The sequence below is a fragment of the Elaeis guineensis genome, chromosome 3, assembly GCF_000442705.2.
Source record: "Elaeis guineensis isolate ETL-2024a chromosome 3, EG11, whole genome shotgun sequence".
Classification (NCBI taxonomy): domain Eukaryota; kingdom Viridiplantae; phylum Streptophyta; class Magnoliopsida; order Arecales; family Arecaceae; genus Elaeis; species Elaeis guineensis.
Window position 1 is genome coordinate 119,464,772 of NC_025995.2, and position 22,908 is coordinate 119,487,679.

A 22,908-nucleotide genomic window follows, 5' to 3' on the forward strand; every position below is an offset into this window, starting at 1 on the left:
TGACCAGATAAGCTACCCAATTATCGCTTATCAATGTGAATGATGATCACGATGATGATTGGTTTTGGTATTCATGAATCGACTGCAGTCATGTGGAAGGACCAAAGACAGGCATTGTCCACACTTTGTCCTGTTCTGATTAAATGGATATCCCATCCCAGTAAACCATCTAAATAATATTTTGTATAGGCATCAGGGCAAATGCTAACACAATGCCACAGAGAGGCTAAACCGGTTTCCACCATTTACCATCAGTATTTTCATAAGGGTATCTTGTCACCATGTTCAATTGCGGCACAACTGTAATCTGATCTAAAAATCATAGCCCCTACTTTTTTCCTCTTCCAAAGAACATCAGAGACTGAAGACAAATCTGTCAGAATTCAATCACATAAAGCATGAACAAAGCTACCCTTGGATGGTAGCCAACACCATTATAATAATATTCACACTTATAGTTACCCCTTGTAATTTTGTCAATCAGAGACAATCTCATAAACACCGCTAATACAATTTGATCATATTTGGAAGCTTTTAGTATACATCGTATATTTACAGTAGATGGAAAAAGAAAAATAATAATTACTACAAAATCTCATGCAGTTGCGGAGCCTCTCTGATGGAAATGATGAACGCCTTACCACTTAAATATGGTGAAGTTGATCCACTGCTGCTGAGCTTTCTTAATCTCTGTACCTCCTACCTTTGCTGGAAATTCAATGTCCTGATACAGTGAGCAAACAAAAAGGCGAAGAGGACACAAAAACCCACTAGAACTATGGCTACGACGTCCATGAAGTCAGAGTGGTATCCATAGTAGTCCTTGACATAGTCTTTGATGCTTTGTTGGTTGGCCCCACCATTCACTGAGATGGGATCATCTAGATCTCCATACTGTGTTACTATAAGCCCATAAACAGTCCAAGCTAGTGGGCACATCCAGTAGTACCAGATCCACCACTTGGGAATTTTCTGCAATCCAACCCATCAGAAATTATATGAGTTTTTGAATGAATCTTATAATTAGAAATCATGAACTTGCCATGACTCTATTTCCAGAATCACATATGAGGAGGAACAACTCACAGGTCTAGGGATGAAAAAGCCTGAGAAGAGGTTGAAGACTGAAAAAAATGTTGCAGCAAAGATTGCAGCAACTTGATGGTTCGGCGAGATAGAGACGGTCATCATCCCATAGTAAGTGAAATATAGGAAGGAGAAGAAGGAGATGAAGAAGAACCACATGAACTTTGCTGCAGTCCATTGGAAGCTCAACATGGAATATATTATAAGGGTATAATACAAGCCTTGGAGGAACACATATGGTATTTCCACAACCACCTACATTAAAGCATGACAATGTCTACATCAATTAAATGTACAAACTTCAAAGCTCTATCTGAACTCGAATTTTTCTAAATATGCTGAAACAATTTATAGATATAATAAATTGCATAGCAAGATAAGCCTATATATGGTAAAAACAAATGAATAACAAAATGATTTTCTCAGATTACATAAACCTTAAGTAGAATTGCGGGAGTGCCAAAGATTTAAGACTTCATTCTATAAAAACAGTCCTCCATGGTTCAAGCAGATGGAGTTTCTTACCTGAGCAATGGCATATGGTAAAGCTGAGTACATCCCTGCTGCCCTCTCTCGATAGAATACTGTCCTTTCGACTGAGACAATTGGTTGCACTGTTAAACAGTTATTGATTCCCACAAACAGTACTGCTGCATACATGGATCCGATAACGATCCTAAGATCATTTGCACTATCCCTGCACCACCATAGACACAATTATGGCATCCTTGAGTAAACTCAGCATTTATTCAGAGGTGACGACCTCAGAATCATCACCAAAAAGTTGCATTGCATTGGTTAGCCTTATAAATATACCTCTTATGCCCAATCCTCCAGAAGATGCTGCCTAGAAGTAAAGCAGTGAACAAAGTGAAGAAATATCTGACAAGGTTGTAATCAGGGCTACGCCAGTAGGTCCACCATTGCTTCCAAAGGCAAGCTTTGAACTGTCCCATGGTAGATTGGGAGTACTGTGTGGTGAAGTGCAGATCACTTGTACCAGATGCCGGTTTACCCAGCTCACTAACCAAAGCCTTGTTGTGCCTAATAGTAGAGTTAGCCATCAAAATGGTGAATTTATCTTATGTCCATATGACTTACTAAATCATGAAGCTGAAAATGGATAAAGAGATAGACTGGATGCAGAATTACTGGTACAAAACATGCATGATAAACAGAAGCAGAAGTATTTTTTGTGAACTATTAATGCTGATTTAAGGGTTTTCCAAGTGAATGTCACATTTCACTTACCGGTAAAGATCTGATGATTTGTAATACTCGGCAAAATCAATTCCTAACCGTACTTCAGCAGCAATTGAACTCACTTCCAGCATCCATGTTGCAGGATTGTATTTGTCCTTGATTTTTGGGACTCCAGGAATTGCCTGGCAAAGTCAGAAACAAAATGATATAGTCATGTAATGATCTTTGCCGTTGCTTTTATTTATTAAATGTGAAGTTGGAGACATAAGGAATAAACACTGAAACTAATGCAACTCTACACCATCCATTGAATCTATAAAAATATATTAACAATGGCATGAAAGTTACTTTAGTAGCCATAACAATTTGTTGCTACTAAGAACGGGTAAGTGAGACAAGAAGTAGTTTTACTCGTAATAACAAATAATAAACCAGAAAAATCACAATATAATACATTGATAAATAAGAATATTTACAAGAGTACAGACCTCAAAATATTCAATTATCTTGTAAGAGTTCCGCCCCAAAGGCCCAAAGTAAATCACTTGGCCTCCTCTCTTCATCAGTAGTAGCTATTCGGAAAAACAAGAAAATTCTCTCTGAGCATCTGAAAGAAGAATTCAGAGGGGAACATGCAGTTTCAAGATAGAGTTACCTCGTCAAAGGCTTCAAATATATCAATACTTGGTTGATGGATTGTACAAACAACTGTTCTTCCAGTGTCGACTGTGTTCCTCACAGTTCTCATGACAATGGCTGCTGCTCTTGCATCGAGACCTGATGTTGGTTCATCCATAAAGATGATTGAAGGATTGGCAACGAGCTCTACAGCTATTGTCAATCTCTTCCTCTGCTCTGTTGACAACCCTGTAACTCCTGGAAGGCCCACTATCGCATCTCTGAGATTAGCAAGCTCTACCAGCTCCATTACTTCATCCACAAATTTCTAAGAGGAACAAAAGGAGAAAACAGAATCTCAGTTCATAATGTCATAATATGTCATCTCCTCTAGATATTGTTAGCTACATTAGTTTCCTCAAGTTACTTTCTTTGCTATATTATTCATTTCTCAATCCAGTGTGATCGAAACCTACTAAACTATTTCATTAGCTAAAAATGCAGATAGTTACAAAAATGAAAAATAAAAAGCAAGGAACAACAGCAACTCCAATACTCACCATCTTTTCCTCATCACTGACTTCTTTAGGAAGACGGAGAAAAGCGGAGAATATCAAGGACTCCCTTACTGTGACCTGAGGAGAGTGGATGTCATTTTGCTCGCAATAGCCAGAAATCCTTGCAAACGTTGCCTGATTCTTAGGATAGCCAGAAATCCGAATATCTCCTTCTATGTAACCCCCAGTCTTTCTGCCTGCCAGAACATCCATGAGAGTCGTCTTTCCAGCCCCACTAACTCCCATTAGAGCTGTTAAGACACCTGGACGAAAAGCCCCTGTCACCCCTCTGAGCAATTGGAGCCTGTCTTCGGTCACGCCTTGTTCTTTCATTTCCTGCCAAACCAAAAACTTTTCCATCATTTGTTGCTACAATTGTGTTGTAATGTCCCTTTTTCTCTCTTTCTTTCTATTTTCCCCTGACATAAGGGAGGCAAAGCCACCTGCTTGATAAGCAATGATAAGGATACAAAAGTTGGATGCAAGGTGCTGCTACTGAGCCAAACTCGGCTCAACCTGCGGTACTATTAGCTAGTTTAATTTGATCAAGGTAAAAGCAAAGAAAGAAACAAAAATAAAGAGCAGAAACTCACCGCAGGCATGTCGACATAGTAATTGACGTCATCGAAAGACATGGCCAGAGGTTTGAATGGAAGAACCATTCCTCTCTTGGGAGCAACCCCCTTCGTTGTATCAATAGACATATCCCGAGTAAGCCCATTGGTAGAACCATTGGCAGCATGGCTCCTCATGCGTAAAGTCATCATCTCTCCTGGAAGAAGTACAACACTATGGCTTTAGAACCAAGCAGTAGCACAATATCATTCCACAGTTGCTTGTAGAGTTTGATGATAATGGCATGGTTTCTGTTAAGCATCTCTTACTGGTGTTGTTTCCATCCTTTGTTGATAATGCTCGAGGTAAAGAATCACTACCCAACTCCATCCTTTGAATCCTTGGCAACTCCTTCGATTCATCTCGGTTGGTTTCCATTTCCATGGCCGTTTCTTCAGATACCATAGCTTGTGGTTTTCCAAGTGCTGTGATCGAACAAGAGAAAGCAACAAGAAAGAATATAATTATCCAGGTTCCTACAATCTAAGAGGAAAGGAGAATAAGATCTGCACCCTCAACAAGATATTCGGGTCATAATAGTTTTCATTCCTCCCGTGTGGTATATTAGCTCTTCAACCGTAGAGATGGGGAAATTAAAGAAACTAACCAAGGACTCTACAGGCATTGGTAGATTACTTACGACTTAGATACGTAAGTGAAAGGGTGAAAAGCACATTGAAGAGGATGGTGAATCCAAAAAGTGCGCCAGCTCCAATCCAGAACCACTTCTTTTCTGGGAAGACTTTGGAATTCTCGAGGATTGCCACACCTAGAAGCTTACCATTAGGTGCCTGAGCACAAGAACGAACGAAACTTTTGAGCAATTGCATGACCAGGAAAATAACTACAAAAGCTGATATAAATCGTATTTTAAATTTTGGCCATATTGAATATAAATCATGAAGGACTAGTTTGAGTGACTTTGCAAGACGGAAAATGTGATACAGGGGCAGGAAGCACTTACCAGCTGGTTCATCCACCTGGGAGCCAACAATTCATTGACTGCCAAAGCATTGAATCCATATGTCAACGGCGAAGCCCAATAGCCCCAGATCCACCATTTTGGAATCACATCTGTTAGCAATACAAGAAGAATGTATAAAGGAACTCCTGAGATAACATATATATATATATAAGAAGGCATTCATTCCACGGAGGCATGCAACAAATAAATAAAGCCACAATTCGAGAAGTAGCTAGCTAGAGCAATCAATGTTGTGCACTGAATGAATGATAACCTCTTGGTAGGATGAAACCCCCGAGAACAAACATTAAGAGCAAGGCGAGAGCTCCCCCAGTGTTGGAGATGATCATGGACCTGCACACCCCTGCACTGAGTCTGAAGAGCCCTGCTGCCATTTGTTGGATCAAGAACACGAGCAGCAGCTGCTTGAAGAACCTACGGCGACAGAATTATGAGGAAACATCTCGCCACGTAGAGATGCGGACTAATAATTCGATTAAAATGATACAAGGTTTACCTGCTGGCCTCAGGGGCGAACCCGATGGTGTAATAAGTCATGACGACCCACACAATGGACTCCAGGATGGAAAGGGGGATCCTAAGAAGAAAGTTGGGGAGGGTGAAGACCCAAGCCGGATAGAAGAGGAGGTCCCTATGCTTGTAGAACACCGGAAGTCTAGAAATGGCGATGGACAGCTCCGCAAAGCCGTTGAACATGTTCACGATCATGCCGAACAAGAGCGCTCCGACGAAGACCGACCCGTCGTCCACACTACTTGTATGCATCCGAGTCCTCAAGAACACCGTCGAGGCAATAACCGCAGTGATGATAATCTTCATATATAATGTCGACAAAAAAAAAAAAGAAAAAAATCCAATAGGTCTTGAGGTTTTGTTTAAAAGGAGAGGGAGAAATAATAATAATAATAATAAAATAAAATGGCGGTGATTTTTGATACCTGAACGGTTTTGAAGATGTAGACGAAGGAGTTGCGCTTGATGAGGAGCCACTCCTTGGCGAAGGAGGCCTTGAGGAGCTCCATGGCGGGGACCGCATTCCTATCGAAGACCAAGGCGGCCCTGTGGCTGCGGGCCTTGTCGAAGGGGACGGAGAGCTCATTCTCGAGGCGGAGGCCCACATGGAAACGGCGGAAGCGGTGGGCGAACTCGGAGACGGAGATGTAGCGGTAGGGCTGCTGCTTGTCGGCCCAGTACTGCTCCTGGTCCTTGCGGGAGGTGACCTCTTGGAGGAAGTCGGCGGTGCCCTTGCGCTCGGGGCAGCGGAAGCCGCAGGTCTCGAAGAACTCGAGGACGTACTCGCGGGGCCCTGGTACACGATCTGGCCCTCGGACAGGAGGATGATGTCGTCGAACAGTTGGAAGGTCTCGGGGGCGGGCTGGAGGAGAGACATGAGGATGGTGGCCTCTCCCAGCTGCACGATCTGCTGCAGGCACTTCACGATCTGGAACGTCGTCGAGCTGTCCAGCCCCGTCGATATCTCGTCCATGAACAGCACCTTCGTCGGACCCACGATCATCTCGCCTGCCACGTCGGACGTTCATGCCAGTTAGAGACTTCCCACCACAACAACATTACTAATTTTGTAACCATGCAAGAATACTGATTCTGTAGCTGCGTCTGTTCGATTGAATGGAGTCTAGAGGTTTGCCGGGTGAATAGCAGACTGGAAACAAAGATTCCATCCAATCTTTGACAAATAAATGGGTAGGACTCATCGTGCTTTGATTCAGGAGTATAAGCAGCTGTTTGCTGGGAGGAGGCCACATAAACTATTGGGCTTATTATTCATGTAGGCCCATAGATTGGGCTAAAGACTGGTAGTTAATTACACTGATCCAAAGGGCAAGGCAATAGCTTGCCGCGCTGGCAACTCTGAAGCCCAATTGGTTAGAATAGTGTTAATGATAAGGCATCTTGTTACTTCCTAGGGGGGACTCGTGTCGTTGGAGGATACCTCCACTTTTTCTACTAGGGAGCTTGACTCCTTCTGAAAAGAAAATAATGTAAACGGGGATCTCCCGTGATCATACTCATCTAGGTTCCAAGTCTTAGCTTGTTGCTTCCCAGGAGGACATGGCTGCGCTACTATTAAGTATTGCTCGTAATAACACAGACACCTATAATAGAAGATAGCTTCCTCTAGGATTTCTTTCTTCAAATCAAAATTCACTTGAACGGTACTCTACGATTTGGGAATAAAGAGGCATCCAATAAAATTAGAATGATACAAAAAAGATTAGCATGGCTCTTGCGTAAGGATAACACGCATAAATCGAGAAATAATATCATAAAAAAATTAACCAAAATCTATATGAACTGAGAGACACTACAATATGAGCATTGAAATTGATTATAACTTAATCATAATTTTTGTGGTTGGATTTGAATAGATTTGAACTTTTATTTTAATGAAGATATCAAGGCATAATCAAAAGAAGCATATAAGGATATGCACAAGCATATATTTAGTCCACATCAGCTATGCACTGAATAGATCATAGATATTTTATTAGAATCAAAAAATTTAAATAATATTTTTTTATTAATTTTTTTTTATAAGATCTTGAATTGTTATAATAAATAGATGGGATACCATCCAAGACTCAAATTTAGAAGCCTTGTTTGTTACGGAGGTGAAAAATATGACCAGTGAAGAACGACCTAGACCACCATCTCTTTCTTTTTTAAATAAATTCAAAAATAAAATAGAGCTTTTTTTTGGGTAAATAAAGCGCGCTTTATTTTTGTTATGCATAAGTTTAGCGTATCAGTTTTGCCCTTTTTCAACTTGTATCAAGGGTGTAACGGGCAACTGTGACGGTCCGACAAGTTGTCTTTTTCTTCTTCTTTTTATTTTTTTTGGTAATAAAATATTGGTATTCAATTCTTGTGACCTATCCAAGGGGTCGCAACATTGGTCACAACACATATCCAAGTCTGTCGTGGCATCATCGTTCATACAATGAAACCATTCACATGGTGAGCCAGTAGGATGAGGTTTTCAAGATTAGACTTTTGATTTTCCAGTAGCTGGATGGTCCAATTGACCATAAAATATCTGTAATATATTTGGCTCTTGTAAAGTTCTCAGCATCAAGAAATGAAGAAATTATACAGAATCAGAGGACTCAAAGCCGACCACAAATATTAATGTCATTCTTTATGCACCTCTCTCCTTTCAACTTTCATAAGCCAAGTCTAAAATTCTTAAAAAAATAGCATGCCATGCTGAAATCAAACTTCCACTTACAATGTACATTCATTAAATAATCTCATATATTACTTCTTGGCTTGCTGTCATCCACCAAAGAGTTCTAAGTGATAACAATGAACATTTTACTTTAACGTATTTATACCGAGCAAAGGCTAATTGGCATGGGGAACGAACCTGTGGTTACACGCTTCTTTTGCCCGCCTGATATCCCCCTCTGCATCTCGTCCCCTACAATGGTGTCCGCGCAAATGTCCAGCCCAAGTATCTGCAACCACGAATCACGAGGCATTATTACCGAACCTTAAACAAACCCTATTCCCAAAGCGACCTCACTAACAAATTGCTTATATATGTGGTTAGCTTTCCCCGGGGAAGTCTTTTGTCCGAGATAATTATTGTGGTGGTCCTACCGTCTAGGCATAACAACGAACGCCACATGTGCCAAAGGTGCCCTTATCTAGTTTCTGGGAATCTCATGGAGGTCGGGGGACCACCATTCGCCACCTATTGAATTAGGTGAGTTATTCGTCAGAGGAAGGAAAAGCACATGCCTTTTCGCTGTTGTCAAATGTGGGCCCCGTATCAAGAGGGAGGACTTGGTCACATACCGACACCCTCCGCCCACTCCTGCGGAGAACGACCCGGACCCCAAAATACCAACCCCTCGACACAACCTCTTTGATCAAGATTAATAAGAGGAATTGTATATACATACCCTGAGGGTGTAGTCCGTTTGGAGACTGCTCTTGACCCCTTCCATCGCAGTAGCCTGTAAAATTAGTATACCAATTGAGGCTACGGACACGTGGTCACGAGGGGAAAAGGACGCAAATCACAATTTTATTTAAATTTATTTTACCTTCATGAAGAGATCGACTTCGGCTTCTGGGAATATTCCTGCGACCTTCTCCCTCTGTGCCAACTCCGTTAGAAGCTCTGCAAAATGGTTGCTATTAAATTTTAGAAAAATCTTAATGAAATTATGCATTAAGTTGTTCAATTCTAGAGGGTTTGTAGCTAGATTCTCTATGGTCCAATTCTTTTCTGTTCTGTCGTTCATTAGAACTTGTTTCTTTTGTGTTAGAACAGAAAATTACCGTATCTGGCGCCTACGCCCTGACACCTCGCAGAGAAATCGAGGGTTTCCTTAACGGTCATCTCGCCCACATGGACGTCGTTTTGGCTGATATAAGCCGCCGTTTTCTGGGCCACAAATTCGTCCAGCCTGTACCCATTGTACGTCACCTCTCCTCTCGTCTGCAAGTATATCGATCATGTTTTACTTGGTATAAGAGCTGTCAATAACCAAGTGGTAACGATTATTGTTAAAACTTATAAAAAGAGAGCTTAAACCACCAACCTTAAGAGTTGGGTCTAGCTTCCCGGCTAGAGCTAATAATAGTGTGGTCTTCCCAGATGATGGAGGGCCTAATAGAAGTGTCATCCTGAAAAAATTGAGATATTGAATCATTAAAAGTATGGTTAAAAGAATGAGTTAATGAAGGATGAGATAATGATAATTGAGATAAACCTGGAGGGTTGTATGATTCCAGAGGCATCTTTGAGAATGGTGAGAGTGGCCCTCTTGGCGAGCCGTATGCCGAGAAGGCCCACAGCCGACTCGACGATGTTCCTCGCTGAGTTTAATAGAGTCGGCAGAGCTCTGTTGCCAATGTGGCATTTGGCCTCCACCGTCAAATTCTCGAACCGGACCTCAACGGTAGGCAATTGTATGCCGACCCTGCATTAGAAATCACAAAGATTAGTTTCCAAGCTTGCTTGGTCAAAGATATAGTATCTAATTGAACGACTTTTTTTTTTTTTTTTTGGTGATGAATAGTGTGCATTGGGATAGTACATCAAGCAGGAAAGAGTCAACTTGCAACACACCTACCCTTTTCCGGTCCAATTAGAACTCAATATATGTCACAATCAAATACGCCAACAACCCACTTTCGTGCAATATGGCGCCCCATATAAATTAAATTAGATTACTAAGGTTAGGTGAAGCTGCCACTTTCTTCCAAATGATTGCAGTATCGAAACCAACCTTTAAGCTTGCTTGAGGTTTATTATTTATCACAACGTATAAGGTGACAAATTGGCATGCAGCACTTGGAATTAGATTACATTAGAATATACAATTTTATGTCAGTGACCTTGCACAATAGGCCGCTCTGTTTTCTTAGCCTTTTTGAATGAGTTACTGTAACTTATATTACTAAAACTAACACATGGTGATGCCAAGGTTTTTCTAAAGAATTATTGGCAGCAGACTATCCTAAGTCAAAGGAGTACGGCTTAATCAAATAGGAAAATGCAAGTTAAACGCAAAGGCCACATATACATAGACCAAGTCTACAGCGAAAGGCTCTCACATATAAAAAATTATATTCTACGGTGCAATATAAGAGCAATCCAAAGTGAGATGGGAGAGGCAACAATCTGAGATGAGCCGCATAATGAATGGAATTTATAAAAATAAAAAATCTATCAGTTTAATAAATCAAGTGATGTATCTGGTGCAGAATATAATTTCTGCTCATATATCTACCAAAAAAAAAAAAAAAATTTCATATAACTGGCCTCTAATTAATCGGTTTCGGTTTACCAAGTATGTGTCGGGAATAAGGACCCTCATTGTGGTGTATGTGATGTCCTCCTATGTTTAGGTACTTACAAAAGCATCGCGTTGCATATTCCTATATGCTGCGTTTTTAATTTGAAAAAGCAAGGAGACCCTATAAACGAGTGGTTGAAATGTCCCATAGTGATATGACCGCAGATACTAAATCATTGGATCACGGATATATTTAAGAGGACACCACGAGCAATATGTTTTCAAGGTAAAACAAGGAGACTTATTTATCATTTTTAATGATAAAAAAAGAAGCATATATGGACGAAAAATATCTAATCCTTAGGAAAGAAAAAGAAAGGAAAGAAAGTAATATTATTTAGTTGAAAACGGGGAGGATAAAAGAAAACGCTTGTCACAAAATGCACAATTATGTCGTGAATCATGCATGCAGATAGAAAGAAATATAAGATAGAGAAAGAAAGAAGAAATATATAATACTTGTCAATCCGGTTGCGGAGCTTCTTGAGGAATCGCTCGTTGTCTTCCTCAGCTACCTTGAAGATGCGTTCGATGAACTCCTGGCGCTCGTTGAGCCCCAGCTTCCTGACGTCCACCTCCTTGTGCTCGTAGCTCCGGCCACCACCATGCTCGCCACCCTCGACCACCGTCTTGAGGATCCCGGTGCGCAAGCGGTTGTAGGTGGGGAGCTTCTCGAGCGCGGCCCACCGCAGAGCCTCCTCGTCATCGTCTATCCCCCTCCTGCTGCCCCCTCTCGATCTTCTGCTCGTGCTCGACCTCGCGAACACGTCCTCCATCCCCCAGTTTCCCATGTTCATGTTCCTGCCGATGCTCCTGCTCAGGTTCCGGCTCGCCCGCCGCCCCGAATCCCATACTCTCTCCATGCTCTCCATCTTTAATTAATTTCCTCTCCCTCCCTCTCTGTATCTCTCTCTCTCACACACACTCACTCTCTGTCTCTGGGTTTGAGGGCTTGGAGGAGGGAGAGTTAGGAGGAGGGAGGCTAGCTTTATGTGCTTACAGGCAAGAGGAGTGGTAGGAGAACGAACACAGGATGGATAATTATTTGGGAAGGGAGAGTGTTATTAAGGCTGTTTATATGGAGCAACATGCTGGCCGGCTTTCTTGACCGAACCACTGGCGCGGTTGGTGATGGCCATTTTTTTAATTCGGTCCTGGAGTTTGGTGAGGCCCGCCATCAGGGACCTTGGTTTAGGATCGAACGGATGTTATTAGGACAAAGGGATGATCCTTTTGGGCTGGACTGGAGTGGTGAATTCTGCTTGCTTGGAAATTTTCGGATGGGAACCTGTTTGTCGAGAAACTATTAGGTGGACTGAGTCTACCACGTCACCCATAGAATGGGCCAATGAAAATTGGCCACGTCACCCTTAGGCATCCGCACCCCTTTAGCCCCGAAGTCCAGTTCGCACCTGAAGACCCGGTCGTCCCTATCCATTCGCGCCCTATCCCCCGTTCGTCCCGTGCGAAGCCTCCCACGCCGGCGACGACCTCGGAGAGGGGGCTGGCGATCGGAGAAGAGGAAGTTGGTGAGGGAGATGACCCAGGCTTTATTTAATCAGCAAACCATGAAGCAAGGAAGTTGGTGGTAGCCAGATCGAAGACGGAAAAAGAGTGTAATGCATGGCAAGTTTCCATTGGACTACGACCAAGTATTTCTTTTGCACCGAGCAAATATATATGCATTCTATATTTGCCATCGAAAAAGTGTGAATGCACACAGGAAATATGAAAGATTGGGTTCCATATCTTTTGTCTGGTGGCATCGAATTGGATAGATCATCTTATACTGTTTTATCCCTTGTTTATCTCTTTAGAACCACATCCCGGCATGAGGCGATATCAGATGGATTAGAGTTTGGACTTTGGGTACGGTCCTTCATCTCTTCGCAGAATTTTTCTTTCTTCCCAACAACCGGCCAGTTTTCTTCTCTTGATGACTATATGATGGACTTGTGGATGGAGTTTTTCTTCGCTAATCTAGGAGTGGTTAGCTATTTTTGATGGAAACCAAAAAAGCCGATGAGGCCCCCAAGATTTTAATCTCGTGATTATATATATATATATATATATATAAACATTCAAATTTATATAAATATTTTTTTAAAATTAATATTTATATGTATATCCTCATAAAATACTTATTTTTTACATATGTATCCATATCATCTAATATCGTTGAAAATAAGCAGCTTAAAATTAAAATGACTAAGATATCCTTATGGATCAATGTGCAAAAAAAAATTATAAAGATATATATGAAAATAATAATTTTATAAAGATATTTATATAAATTTAATAATTTTAGCCATGGTTAACTCTCTTTCAAAAATAGAAGAAGAATAAATAGGAGTATTATTGCTGCTGTTTGGAAGGATATATATGCAAAAAAATCTTATAATAAAAAATATATATATATATATATATTTTTAGATAACAACTGTTGTACCACGTATATCTTTTTCGTAGCCTTCACACATATGGCAGGTCTCTTATGGGATGAATATCGGAATAGGATTTCATCAGCAATTTTTAATTTTCCTCCTAAACCATAGTTAATCATAGTTAGCGTTTAAAGAGGAGAGAAGTTGTTTATGGGCGACGTGGCTAATTTTATTAGCCTAGTCCATGGGTGACATGGCAGACTCATTTTACCTAAAAATTTTCAGCCTATCCATTTCTTTTTTGAAAACGTGGAGGCCAGTGAAAGACAATCATATCCAGCTTCAAATCAGCTACAGCCTATAACTATAGTTGATCATCCATTATTTTGTAGCTTTTTATGCATTTAAAGCCTCCAGCATGGATAAAACTGTGAATCCTCCAAAAATGCCTTTGGTTTGTACTCAGAATAGCCATGCCTCCGATCGAAATTAAAATAAAATTTAAATACTAAAAAAAAATTGGAATAAAATTTTAAAAGATTGATGTATTCCCATTTCTCCTTAAAATATGAATAGAAATAAAACTCCCTCCAACTAAATCACCATAATGGAAATCATTCATTCATATTTCTATTTCAGAGTCTAATTCTCTCCAACCAAATATACTTCAAATATTTTCAAAAAATATTTCTATATCTTAAGAAAGTCTTATATTCATTTGAGAACCTGGATTTTTAAAGTACTTATATACTGTAGATAATTATTTTTTTGGGCATCTTGCTAGAAGGCTATTCGTCTTTTCTTTTCTTCTTCACTTTTTTATTTGGTTAAGCAAGGCAATTCATCTTCTCAGCTGACGGAAGCTGATAAGATATAGCATAGTATATGAACAGTTTAATTAAAAAAAAAAAAGGCAACTAGCTAGTTCTTTATCTAACTATTGTTGATGATTATAACTTGATATTTATTTTCTTAAGCATGGTTAGCCTTTTTTTTTTTTTTTTCCTGGTAAGTGAGTATGGTTAGCCTTTAAAGACTCGTACTCGTACGTGCACTTAGACCTGTTCTTACACGCCATTGTGTCTCTTTCCACACATGGTTTCTCTTTCCTGCGCATATTTATGCATAAGCAAAAGATTAAATATAAAATGACCATTAAAACTAAAATGTAGAAATAAAATTTTCAATCAGTAAGAATTAAGAAACAAATATATATAAAATGAAAGCCAGTCTAAGGTATAGACCAAAATTTCTCTTAGAATTTTTTGCATACAGAGCTTTGAGCAGTAGAACTTTCGTTAATAAAGTTTTTAATAAAAAAATTTTATTATTTAGGAACTAAAATTTTGAAATGCTATGAAATTTAATACATATTTAGTAACCAAATTGAAAGTTGCTTTCAGCATCATAAATGATAGTAGAAGACATTGCTTAGGACTTTCAATTATCTAACTATTAGTAAATATAAAAATGATCTTACTTTTTTAGTGTATTGCAAGATGTTTAGTATTATATTATTATGGTATAATAATATTTTATTATAATATAATAATGCTAATCATATAATAGTAATATAATATAATATAATTATATTTTTTTATATTATACTATCAAAATTGTTATTTTAAAATATTGTTAACTATAAATTATTTTTAAAATAATTTTTTGAAAAATATTAGTGTCGTAACTCAAATCCAGATCTCTTGAGTGAGCTTTTGCTTGAAAAAAAAGCTTTCTGGTGTAGCTTAAGTAGAGTTTTTACTCAAAAGCTCCAAATAAAAATTTTTCCTTAATTGATTTTTTTTTTTTAGTTTTTGAAGAACTGTCATTTCAAAATTTTTACCACCGCATTAAAATGATTAAAACCAAAGTTTTTGGCTCTCCAAACTAATGCTAAACAGGACGTAAATTAGATTTATGTCTCATCACATAAACTTAAGTAATTAAAATTGCAATTAGATTATTTAGCGTTTTAAAAAAAAAATTCCACACTGTGTTTTCTTGAGAGATGCAAGCTAACATTGGAAATGAGACCAATGTTTTTTTTTTTTTTTTTTTTTTTTTTCTGAGTTTAGGAAATGAGACCAATGTTGAACAAATAAGTTTTTATGATTCTTGTAAAGTCTTTTGATCCGGGAGCTTTATTGGCATGGCACTCGCGTGATATCCTACTACTCCAGTCACATTGGCAAAGAAGAAGAGTTTTGATAATAAGGATCCAGAAGGTCTCGGACTCTTTGGCCATGGCCATCTACTGGCAATTCGGAAGGAAAGATATCAGAGTCTTCATATGGAAGAAGAGCCGATCCATCTTGGTGGTCCTTCGATTGGCTCTGGCCGGGTTTTTTTCAGAGATTGGGGTGAGCTAGCACTTTAAGAAAAAAAAAAGAAAAAGAAAAAGAAAGAGGTAGTTTCAACTAGGTTTGGAGTGAACTTTATATTTTGTTGTAATTTGACACCCTGATTTACTATTTTCTAACTTTTTTTCTTATTGTTAATTAACAAAATATAGGGTGGTTTTCGCCCGCTATTTACATCAGAAAATAATTCTTCGTGTTTGTTAGTATACAGATGAAAAACAATTAATACATGCATGATTATCTTGGGCTCTCTGCACTGGAATCAATACTCCATTGTAGGTTTTAACATTTCAATTAATCACGAGAGTTATTGTTGGTTCATATACCGTTGGCGTTTGTAGGCATTATGCAATGAGCAATCCTTCACCAGTTTTTACCAGCAATACTTGCTGTTTGTGTCACTACTGATCAAATTCTCCTTGCACCTGCTAGCCGTCTATCAAATATGCTTTGATATGTAAATGGTCGCTCGGCTGGTTTGTTGCATTCTCTTTGCTCTCTCTGAACCATCATCAATTGTACTATGCAACGGAGAAAAGTGGATGATGAGTGGCTTTTTTTTTGAGTGATTTTTCTTAACGTATATTTGGTTGAGAGAAGTTGCACTCTAAAAAAAAAAAAAAAAAAATTGAAATAAAGTGGCTCTCATTTTAAATAAGAATGTGCTCCTATCTCTTAAAAAATTCAATCCTTATTTTTTTATAATATTAAAATTTTATTTCAATTTTAATTTTAATTTCAGTTATGTACCAAATACATGGGGACTCGTTTGGTTCGCGAAAAAAATTTTTCTTTCCAAAAAATAATTTTTTAAAAAATAATTTTTTAAAAATAAAATTTTGACATATTTGATTAGTCATGAAAAAATGACTTATTACAAAATTGCTTATGCTTGATTAAGCACCTATTTTTCTGAGAAAACTATATAAAATACCTATTATACCCTCAGTAGATATAAAACCATATCTTTTTACTTCTAAACTTTATATAAATATTAATATTATATTTATATTATAATATTAAAATATAATAATTTATTGTATTCATATAATACTAATATATATTAATATAATATTAATATAATAAATATATTAATATAGATAAAAATATTATATTATATTAATAAAAATATTATATTAGTATAAATATTAAAATAATATTAAAATATCATAAATATTATAATATTATTATTATATTCATATAAATATTAAGATAATATTTGTTGGGTATAAAATAACTCCAGCCGAAGTTCGTAAGAAGCCGACCCTCCTAGGGCTCCTCCGGCTTCCGACCTTGTGCGGTATCTTTCTGAACTCTCCAGGCTGTCCGAGCTTTCATAATACCATCCGGACTCTCCCAGCAGTCGACCTTCCATAGTCTCCTCCAGATTCTCCAACGGACGAACTCCTATCGTGCCATCCGGACTTCTCCAATAATGAGCTCCTCCGTTCATCTACCGGAATGCTCCAAATACTCTTTGGGCTTCACTATCGGCCGATTTTCTACAGTGATCGATTACTCTCCGAATCTCTTCCAGACTTCTTCCAGCCACGATCGACTTTACTCCGAATTTCTTTCCGAACTTCGTCAATGACCGAGCTTCTCCAGCAGCATGACTTCTACAGTAATCTGACTCCATCCAAATTTTTACGGTGGTCGATCGCTTTTTGAATTTCATCCGAGCTCCTACAAGAGCCGGACTCCGTCCGAACTTCTACAGTGGATGAATCTCAGATGAACTTCTACAATGAACGGGCTCCACCAGCCGGATCTCTACTCCGAACTTCTATTGCAAGCGAACTTCATCCAAGCTTCTACAATAAGAAGTCTCCATCCGAGCTTCCACGGCAACCGATCTTCGTCCGAGTTTCTACGGTAAGTGGCCTCCTTCGGACTCCTACAAGAATCGGACTCCGTCCGAACTTCTACAATAGAATTGAATTCCAGACTCCTCCAGCAGTCAACCTTCCATAGTGTCCTCAAGACTCCTCCAGCGGATGAACTTCCACAATGCCTTTCGAACTCCACTATCGGTCGACTTTCTGCTGGATTCCTCGTGAAACCGGACCTCTCCAGTGACAGTCTTCAGACGAGCTTCTACATCAGACAAATTTTAAACGAACTTCTCTAGCAATCGGACTCCTGCCGGACTTCTCCAACAGAAAGTTTTTGTCCGAGCTTCTACGGCAGATAACTTCGATCTACAGCATCAACGCTTAAGGCACCCAACAACAGCTCGTCAGCAACCTCGGAAACATCCGAGCTTCTCTCAGATTATTGAGACAGAGAGCTATTCCGCTCGACCAGATGTCCCAATCGAGCTTCAGTCGTCCGGCCTGAACTCTCTGGTAAGTCGCGACAACGGACACTATCCCACTCTCTGTAACAGATTCCATGTGGCCCCACCACTCTCTAGCAAGTCGCGACAACAGATACCAGTCCACTCTCTGTAACAGATTCCACGTGGCTCCACCACTCTCTGACAAGTCACGACAACGGACACCACTTCACTCTCCGTAACCAAACTCCACGTGGCCCTGAACGGCCCACCACCAGACAGTTACGGACGTTGCTGTCAAGTGGTTACGCTCCTCCGTCTATAAAAGAGACCCTCCCAGATACGTTCTTCTCTAAGCTCTAAACTCTATCTCGAAACTCTGCTAAAATTCCATTCGAGTGCTCCATTTCTGTTGAAGCAGAGTACTGACTTAAGCATCGGAGGGTCTTGCCAGAGCACCCCCAACTCCAGTTTAGACTTCCTTTGTAGGTCCCGACGGCGGCCGCGATCCCCTCGACTCCAACTTCTTCGACGTTGGTAGAATTCTATACCAACAGAATTGGCACTAGAGGAAGGGGCTGTGTCTTCGCAGGATCCTTGTTCTTAAAGGAGTACTCAACGGGACTATCTCCGGTCATCTTCTTCGATATTTTCTTCCTCTTCTCCTGCTAGATCCCCACCTGATGCCTCCCCGAAAGGCATCCACCAGGCGATCTACGGCCTCCGTGATTAGATCTCAGCGAGATCCGCAAGCTCCGGCCTCGTCTCTAATTTTCGAGGCGCTTCCTCCTCCAGCAACGACAGTCGGCATGGAGCAGTTCGATCTGCTGGTTCAGCAGGTCAGGAGCCTCACCGAAGCAGTGCAGGCCATGCAGCAGCAGCAGCAGCCGCAGGCATCTGTGCAGCTGGAAGGAGCATCGCTGGAGTTTCAGAATCTGACGATCGGGCGGCCCACTTGGGCCAGTCGCCCTGTCTTCCTCGAAAAGGGGAAGCAGAGGGCGGAGAGCCCTCTGTTTGATCACGATTTCACCCCCGGATGGTCCCTGCCTCCGTTCTGCCAGAAGACCCTCGAGACTCGTGGTCGAGAGGATCTCCTGGATCAAAGGTTCCAAGAGATGAATCGACGAATCGAAGAGCTTCTCCATGCTCCCCCTGCTTACGGTGAGGATATCTGTATTAACCCTCCTTTCTCTCAAATGATTATGTAGGAACCGATCCCGTCGAATTTTAAGCTCCCCCAATTTGAGAGCTACGACGGGACCTCGGATCCGATTGACCATCTGGAGGCCTTCCGAACCATGATGCTGCTCCATGGCACGCCAGACGCCATCCTGTATCGAGCCTTTCCATCTACCTTGAAGGAGCAGCAAGAAACTGGTACTCGGCACTGAAGCTGGGTACTATCTTCTCCTTTGATCAGATGAGCCACTAGTTTGCTGCTCATTTCGTCAGTAGTCGGCGTCTCCGAAGAGGTTCGAAGTCTCTCATCAACATCAAGCAAAAGGAGGGAGAACCCATCCGAACTTATGTCAACCGTTTTAATGCCACTGCATTGGAGGTCCGAAACTTGGACCAATCAGTTGCAATGGCCGCTCTGAAGAGCGGTCTTCAAAAGAACGATCTTCTATTTTTCATAGAAAAGAAGTATCCCAGGGACTTCGCTGATTTGCTAGCTCGGGCCGAAGGATATGCCCGAGCAGAAGAAGCCTTCAAGCTGAAGGATGAGGAGGCCGCGAAGGAGCGGTAGGCGGGTGACTCTGGCAAGCCCGCAGTTGAAAAAGAGCCAAGTGAAGCTCGACCACGTTCTCGAACTCCTTTCTGAGCTCGTAGGCAGAGGAGCTCAGATCGCAGAGTTCGGCAGAGCTCTCTCCCCAGGAAGATTCCACAGCTACGCCCCTCTCAATATTCCAAAAGTCCAAGTACTGATGGAGGTCAGGGAGCAGCTGTCAAGACCGGAAAAGATGCGCATATACCCCGGAAAGTGCAACCCTAACAAGTTCTGCCTCTATCATCGTGACCACGGCCACGACACGGAGAAGTATATTCAGCTCCGAGATGAGATCAAAGAGCTCATCAGACGAGGTCGGCTTGACAGATTCATCCGACGTCGGCCTAAGGGTAGGGAAGATCGATCGAGGGTCCTACCACAGCGGAAGCCGCCAAGGAGGAAAGGACATCCTGAAGATTGGCCTCCAATCGGGATCATTAACACCATCTCTAGAGGATCCCGACGGGGAGCAGCCAGTGGATCGACCGAACTGCCTAAGTGGCAGAGGACTGAAGAATCTATAACCTTTACTGAAGAAGATGCCAAGGAGATTCAATTTTCCCATAATGATGCAGTTGTAGTTTCTTTAAATATTGCTGACTATGATGTATGCCGCATTCTTATCGATAGTGAAAGCTTTGCCAATATTTTATTTTATAATGCATTCTCAAAAATATCCATTCCGGATGGTCGATTAGGGTCGATAAGCTCCCCGTTGGTAGGGTTCACTGGCGATGCTGTGTCGGTGGAAGGAGTAATAACTTTAACCGTAGTTGCAGGTCGGTACCCGAAATAATCTCAGGCGCAAGTGAATTTTCTGGTGGTAAGGGCATCGTCTGCCTACAACGCAATACTCGACCGACCTGGCCTCAACACCCTCCGAGCTGTGGTATCGACTTACCATTTAAAATTAAAATTTCCTACTAGCCAAGGGGTTGAAGAGGTCAGAGGAGATCAAGTCCTGGCAAGACACTGCTATAACATAGCCCTACAAAGAAATGGTCAGTCTGACCCCTGTCTGGTTGATGGACTAGACACCCATGACGACCTTGCTGAAGAACGGGGTGATCCGATTGAAGATCTTGTCTCAATTCTTTTGAACGATGGGAATGAGGAGCATGTGGTGAAGATCGACTCCAATCTGGAAGAAGAGGTACGGACACAGCTCATCAATTTTTTACAAAAGAATGCGGATATTTTTGCTTGGGTTCCGACGGACATGTCAGGATTGATGCAGAAGTCATGGAACACCGTCTAGCTGTTGATCCCAAATATCGGTCGATGAAGAAAAAAATCCGAGGTCATGCACCGGAAAGACAGAAAGCAATAGCTGAGGAAGTTGATAAACTCCTGAAAGCTGGATTCATCAGAGAAGTCAACTACCCGAACTGGGTCTCCAATGTGGTTCTCGTCAAGAAGGCGAATGGCAAGTGGAGGATGTGTGTAGACTTCAAAAAGCTAAACAAAGCCTGTCCGAAGGACAGTTACCCTCTGTCCAGAATTAATCAACTAGTGGATGCAACCTCGGGCCACGAGCTTCTCACTTTCATGGATGTATTTTTCGGCTACAATCAAATTAGGATGGCACCAGAGGACGAAGAAAAAACTGCTTTTATTACTAACCGTGGTCTTTATTGTTATAGGATCATACCTTTTGGCCTCAAAAATGCAGGGGCGACCTATCAACGGCTGGTGAACAAGATCTTCAAAGAGCAGATCGACCGCAACATGAAGGTCTACGTGGACAACATGCTTGTAAAAAGTAAATCCTTAATGAACCACATCGCCGACCTTGAGGAGACCTTCAACGTCCTCTAAAAATACAAGATGAAGCTGAACCCAGCCAAGTGTGCTTTTGGAGTAACCTCAAAGAAATTCTTGAGCTTTATGGTATCAGAGCGCGGAATCGAAGCAAATCCGAAAAAGATTCGTGCCATCCAGGAAATGACCGCCCCGAAGACAATAAAGGAAGTTCAGCGCCTTACTGGGAGAGTAGTAGCTCTGAATCGCTTCGTCTCAAGATCGGCCGAACGGTGCCTACCTTTCTTTCAGACTCTAAAGTAGCCGAAAAACTTCTGCTGGACCACTGAATGTCAATAGGCATTCGAAGAACTGAAAAACTACCTCAGCTCACCTTCGCTATTGGCAAAGCCCGAACCCGGAGAGGAGTTATTTTTGTACCTAGCGGTCTCTCCTGTGGCTCTCGCAGCAGTTCTGGTTAAGGAAGAAGCAAAAATTCAACGGTCGATCTACTACATAAGTCGAGTGTTGAGAGACACCGAAATCAGGTATACTAAGTTAGAGAAACTAACTTACGCCTTGTTGATTGCAGCTCGAAGGCTCCGATCTTACTTTCAAGGGCACACCATAACACTGCTCACCGACCAACCGATTAAGACAGTTTTGCATCGAGCGGATGCTTCCGGAAGGATAGCGAAATGGACAGTCGAGCTCACGAAATTCGACATCAACTATCGATCTTAGCCGGCGATAAAAGTCCAGATATTAGCAGACTTCATAGTGGAATGCACTATCCCAGAAGAAGCCGAACTTGAGCAAGGTGAAACTGACAACCCAGGGCTCCAACCGAACTCTCCTGAAGAAAGAACAGATCTCCCTGATGGTTTTTGAGCCCTCTACATTGATGGTTCCTCCAACATGTCAGGTGCGAACGCAGGCCTGATCTTGATCAATCTGGAATGAATTATCGCGGAGTACGCACTGCACTTCGAATTCTCTGTGACAAATAATGGAGCAGAATATGAAGCTCTGATTGCAGGACTAAGGATCGCCAAAGAGTTAGAAGTAGTTCGGCTCCAAGTCTACAGTGACTCCCAATTGGTGGTGGGACAAGTCAACGAAAACTATGAAGCTCGGGAGGACAGTATGGCCAAGTATCTCGAAAAGATAAAAGAGATCATTCCTGCCTTCGGCAGCTTTGACATCAAGCAGATTCTAAAAGCAAAAAATACTAGGGCTGATCTTCTCTCCAAGTTGGTTACACTGGCTCCGACTGAACTGCCCAAGGAAGTCTTCTTTGAAGTTCTGAAGTGCCCAAGTACGGAAGAACCGCAGCTTGTAATGGAGATCAGCCATGAACCCAGCTGGATTGACCCGCTGGTTGCATATCTCAAAGACGGAGTTCTTCCTTATGATGCAAAAGAAGCTCGGAAGCTTAGGAACCAGGCCTCTTGATATATCCTTTACGAAGGCAAGCTGT

The 22,908-nt window shown here is 41.2% G+C and overlaps 1 protein-coding gene and 1 non-coding gene across 2 annotated transcripts; one reads left to right on the forward strand and one right to left on the reverse strand.

The window, feature by feature from the left end:
- Positions 1–374: 374 nt before the first annotated feature.
- Positions 375–11,943, reverse strand: LOC105040536 (ABC transporter G family member 42). The gene is given in 23 exon segments (XM_010917099.4): positions 375–972; positions 1,087–1,341; positions 1,612–1,783; positions 1,903–2,130; positions 2,338–2,471; positions 2,778–2,861; positions 2,945–3,235; positions 3,468–3,800; positions 4,058–4,236; positions 4,349–4,504; positions 4,720–4,870; positions 5,044–5,153; positions 5,318–5,478; positions 5,561–5,877; positions 6,003–6,367; positions 6,370–6,585; positions 8,453–8,543; positions 8,994–9,047; positions 9,138–9,214; positions 9,376–9,535; positions 9,639–9,723; positions 9,810–10,019; positions 11,358–11,943. Coding segments are annotated over 23 exon segments (4,515 nt in total). The 5' UTR covers positions 11,771–11,943; the 3' UTR covers positions 375–699.
- LOC114914031 (U6 spliceosomal RNA) lies at positions 7,251–7,353 on the forward strand. The gene has a single exon (XR_003800464.2). It is a non-coding gene; the product is annotated as a U6 spliceosomal RNA (small nuclear RNA).
- Positions 11,944–22,908: the final 10,965 nt, after the last annotated feature.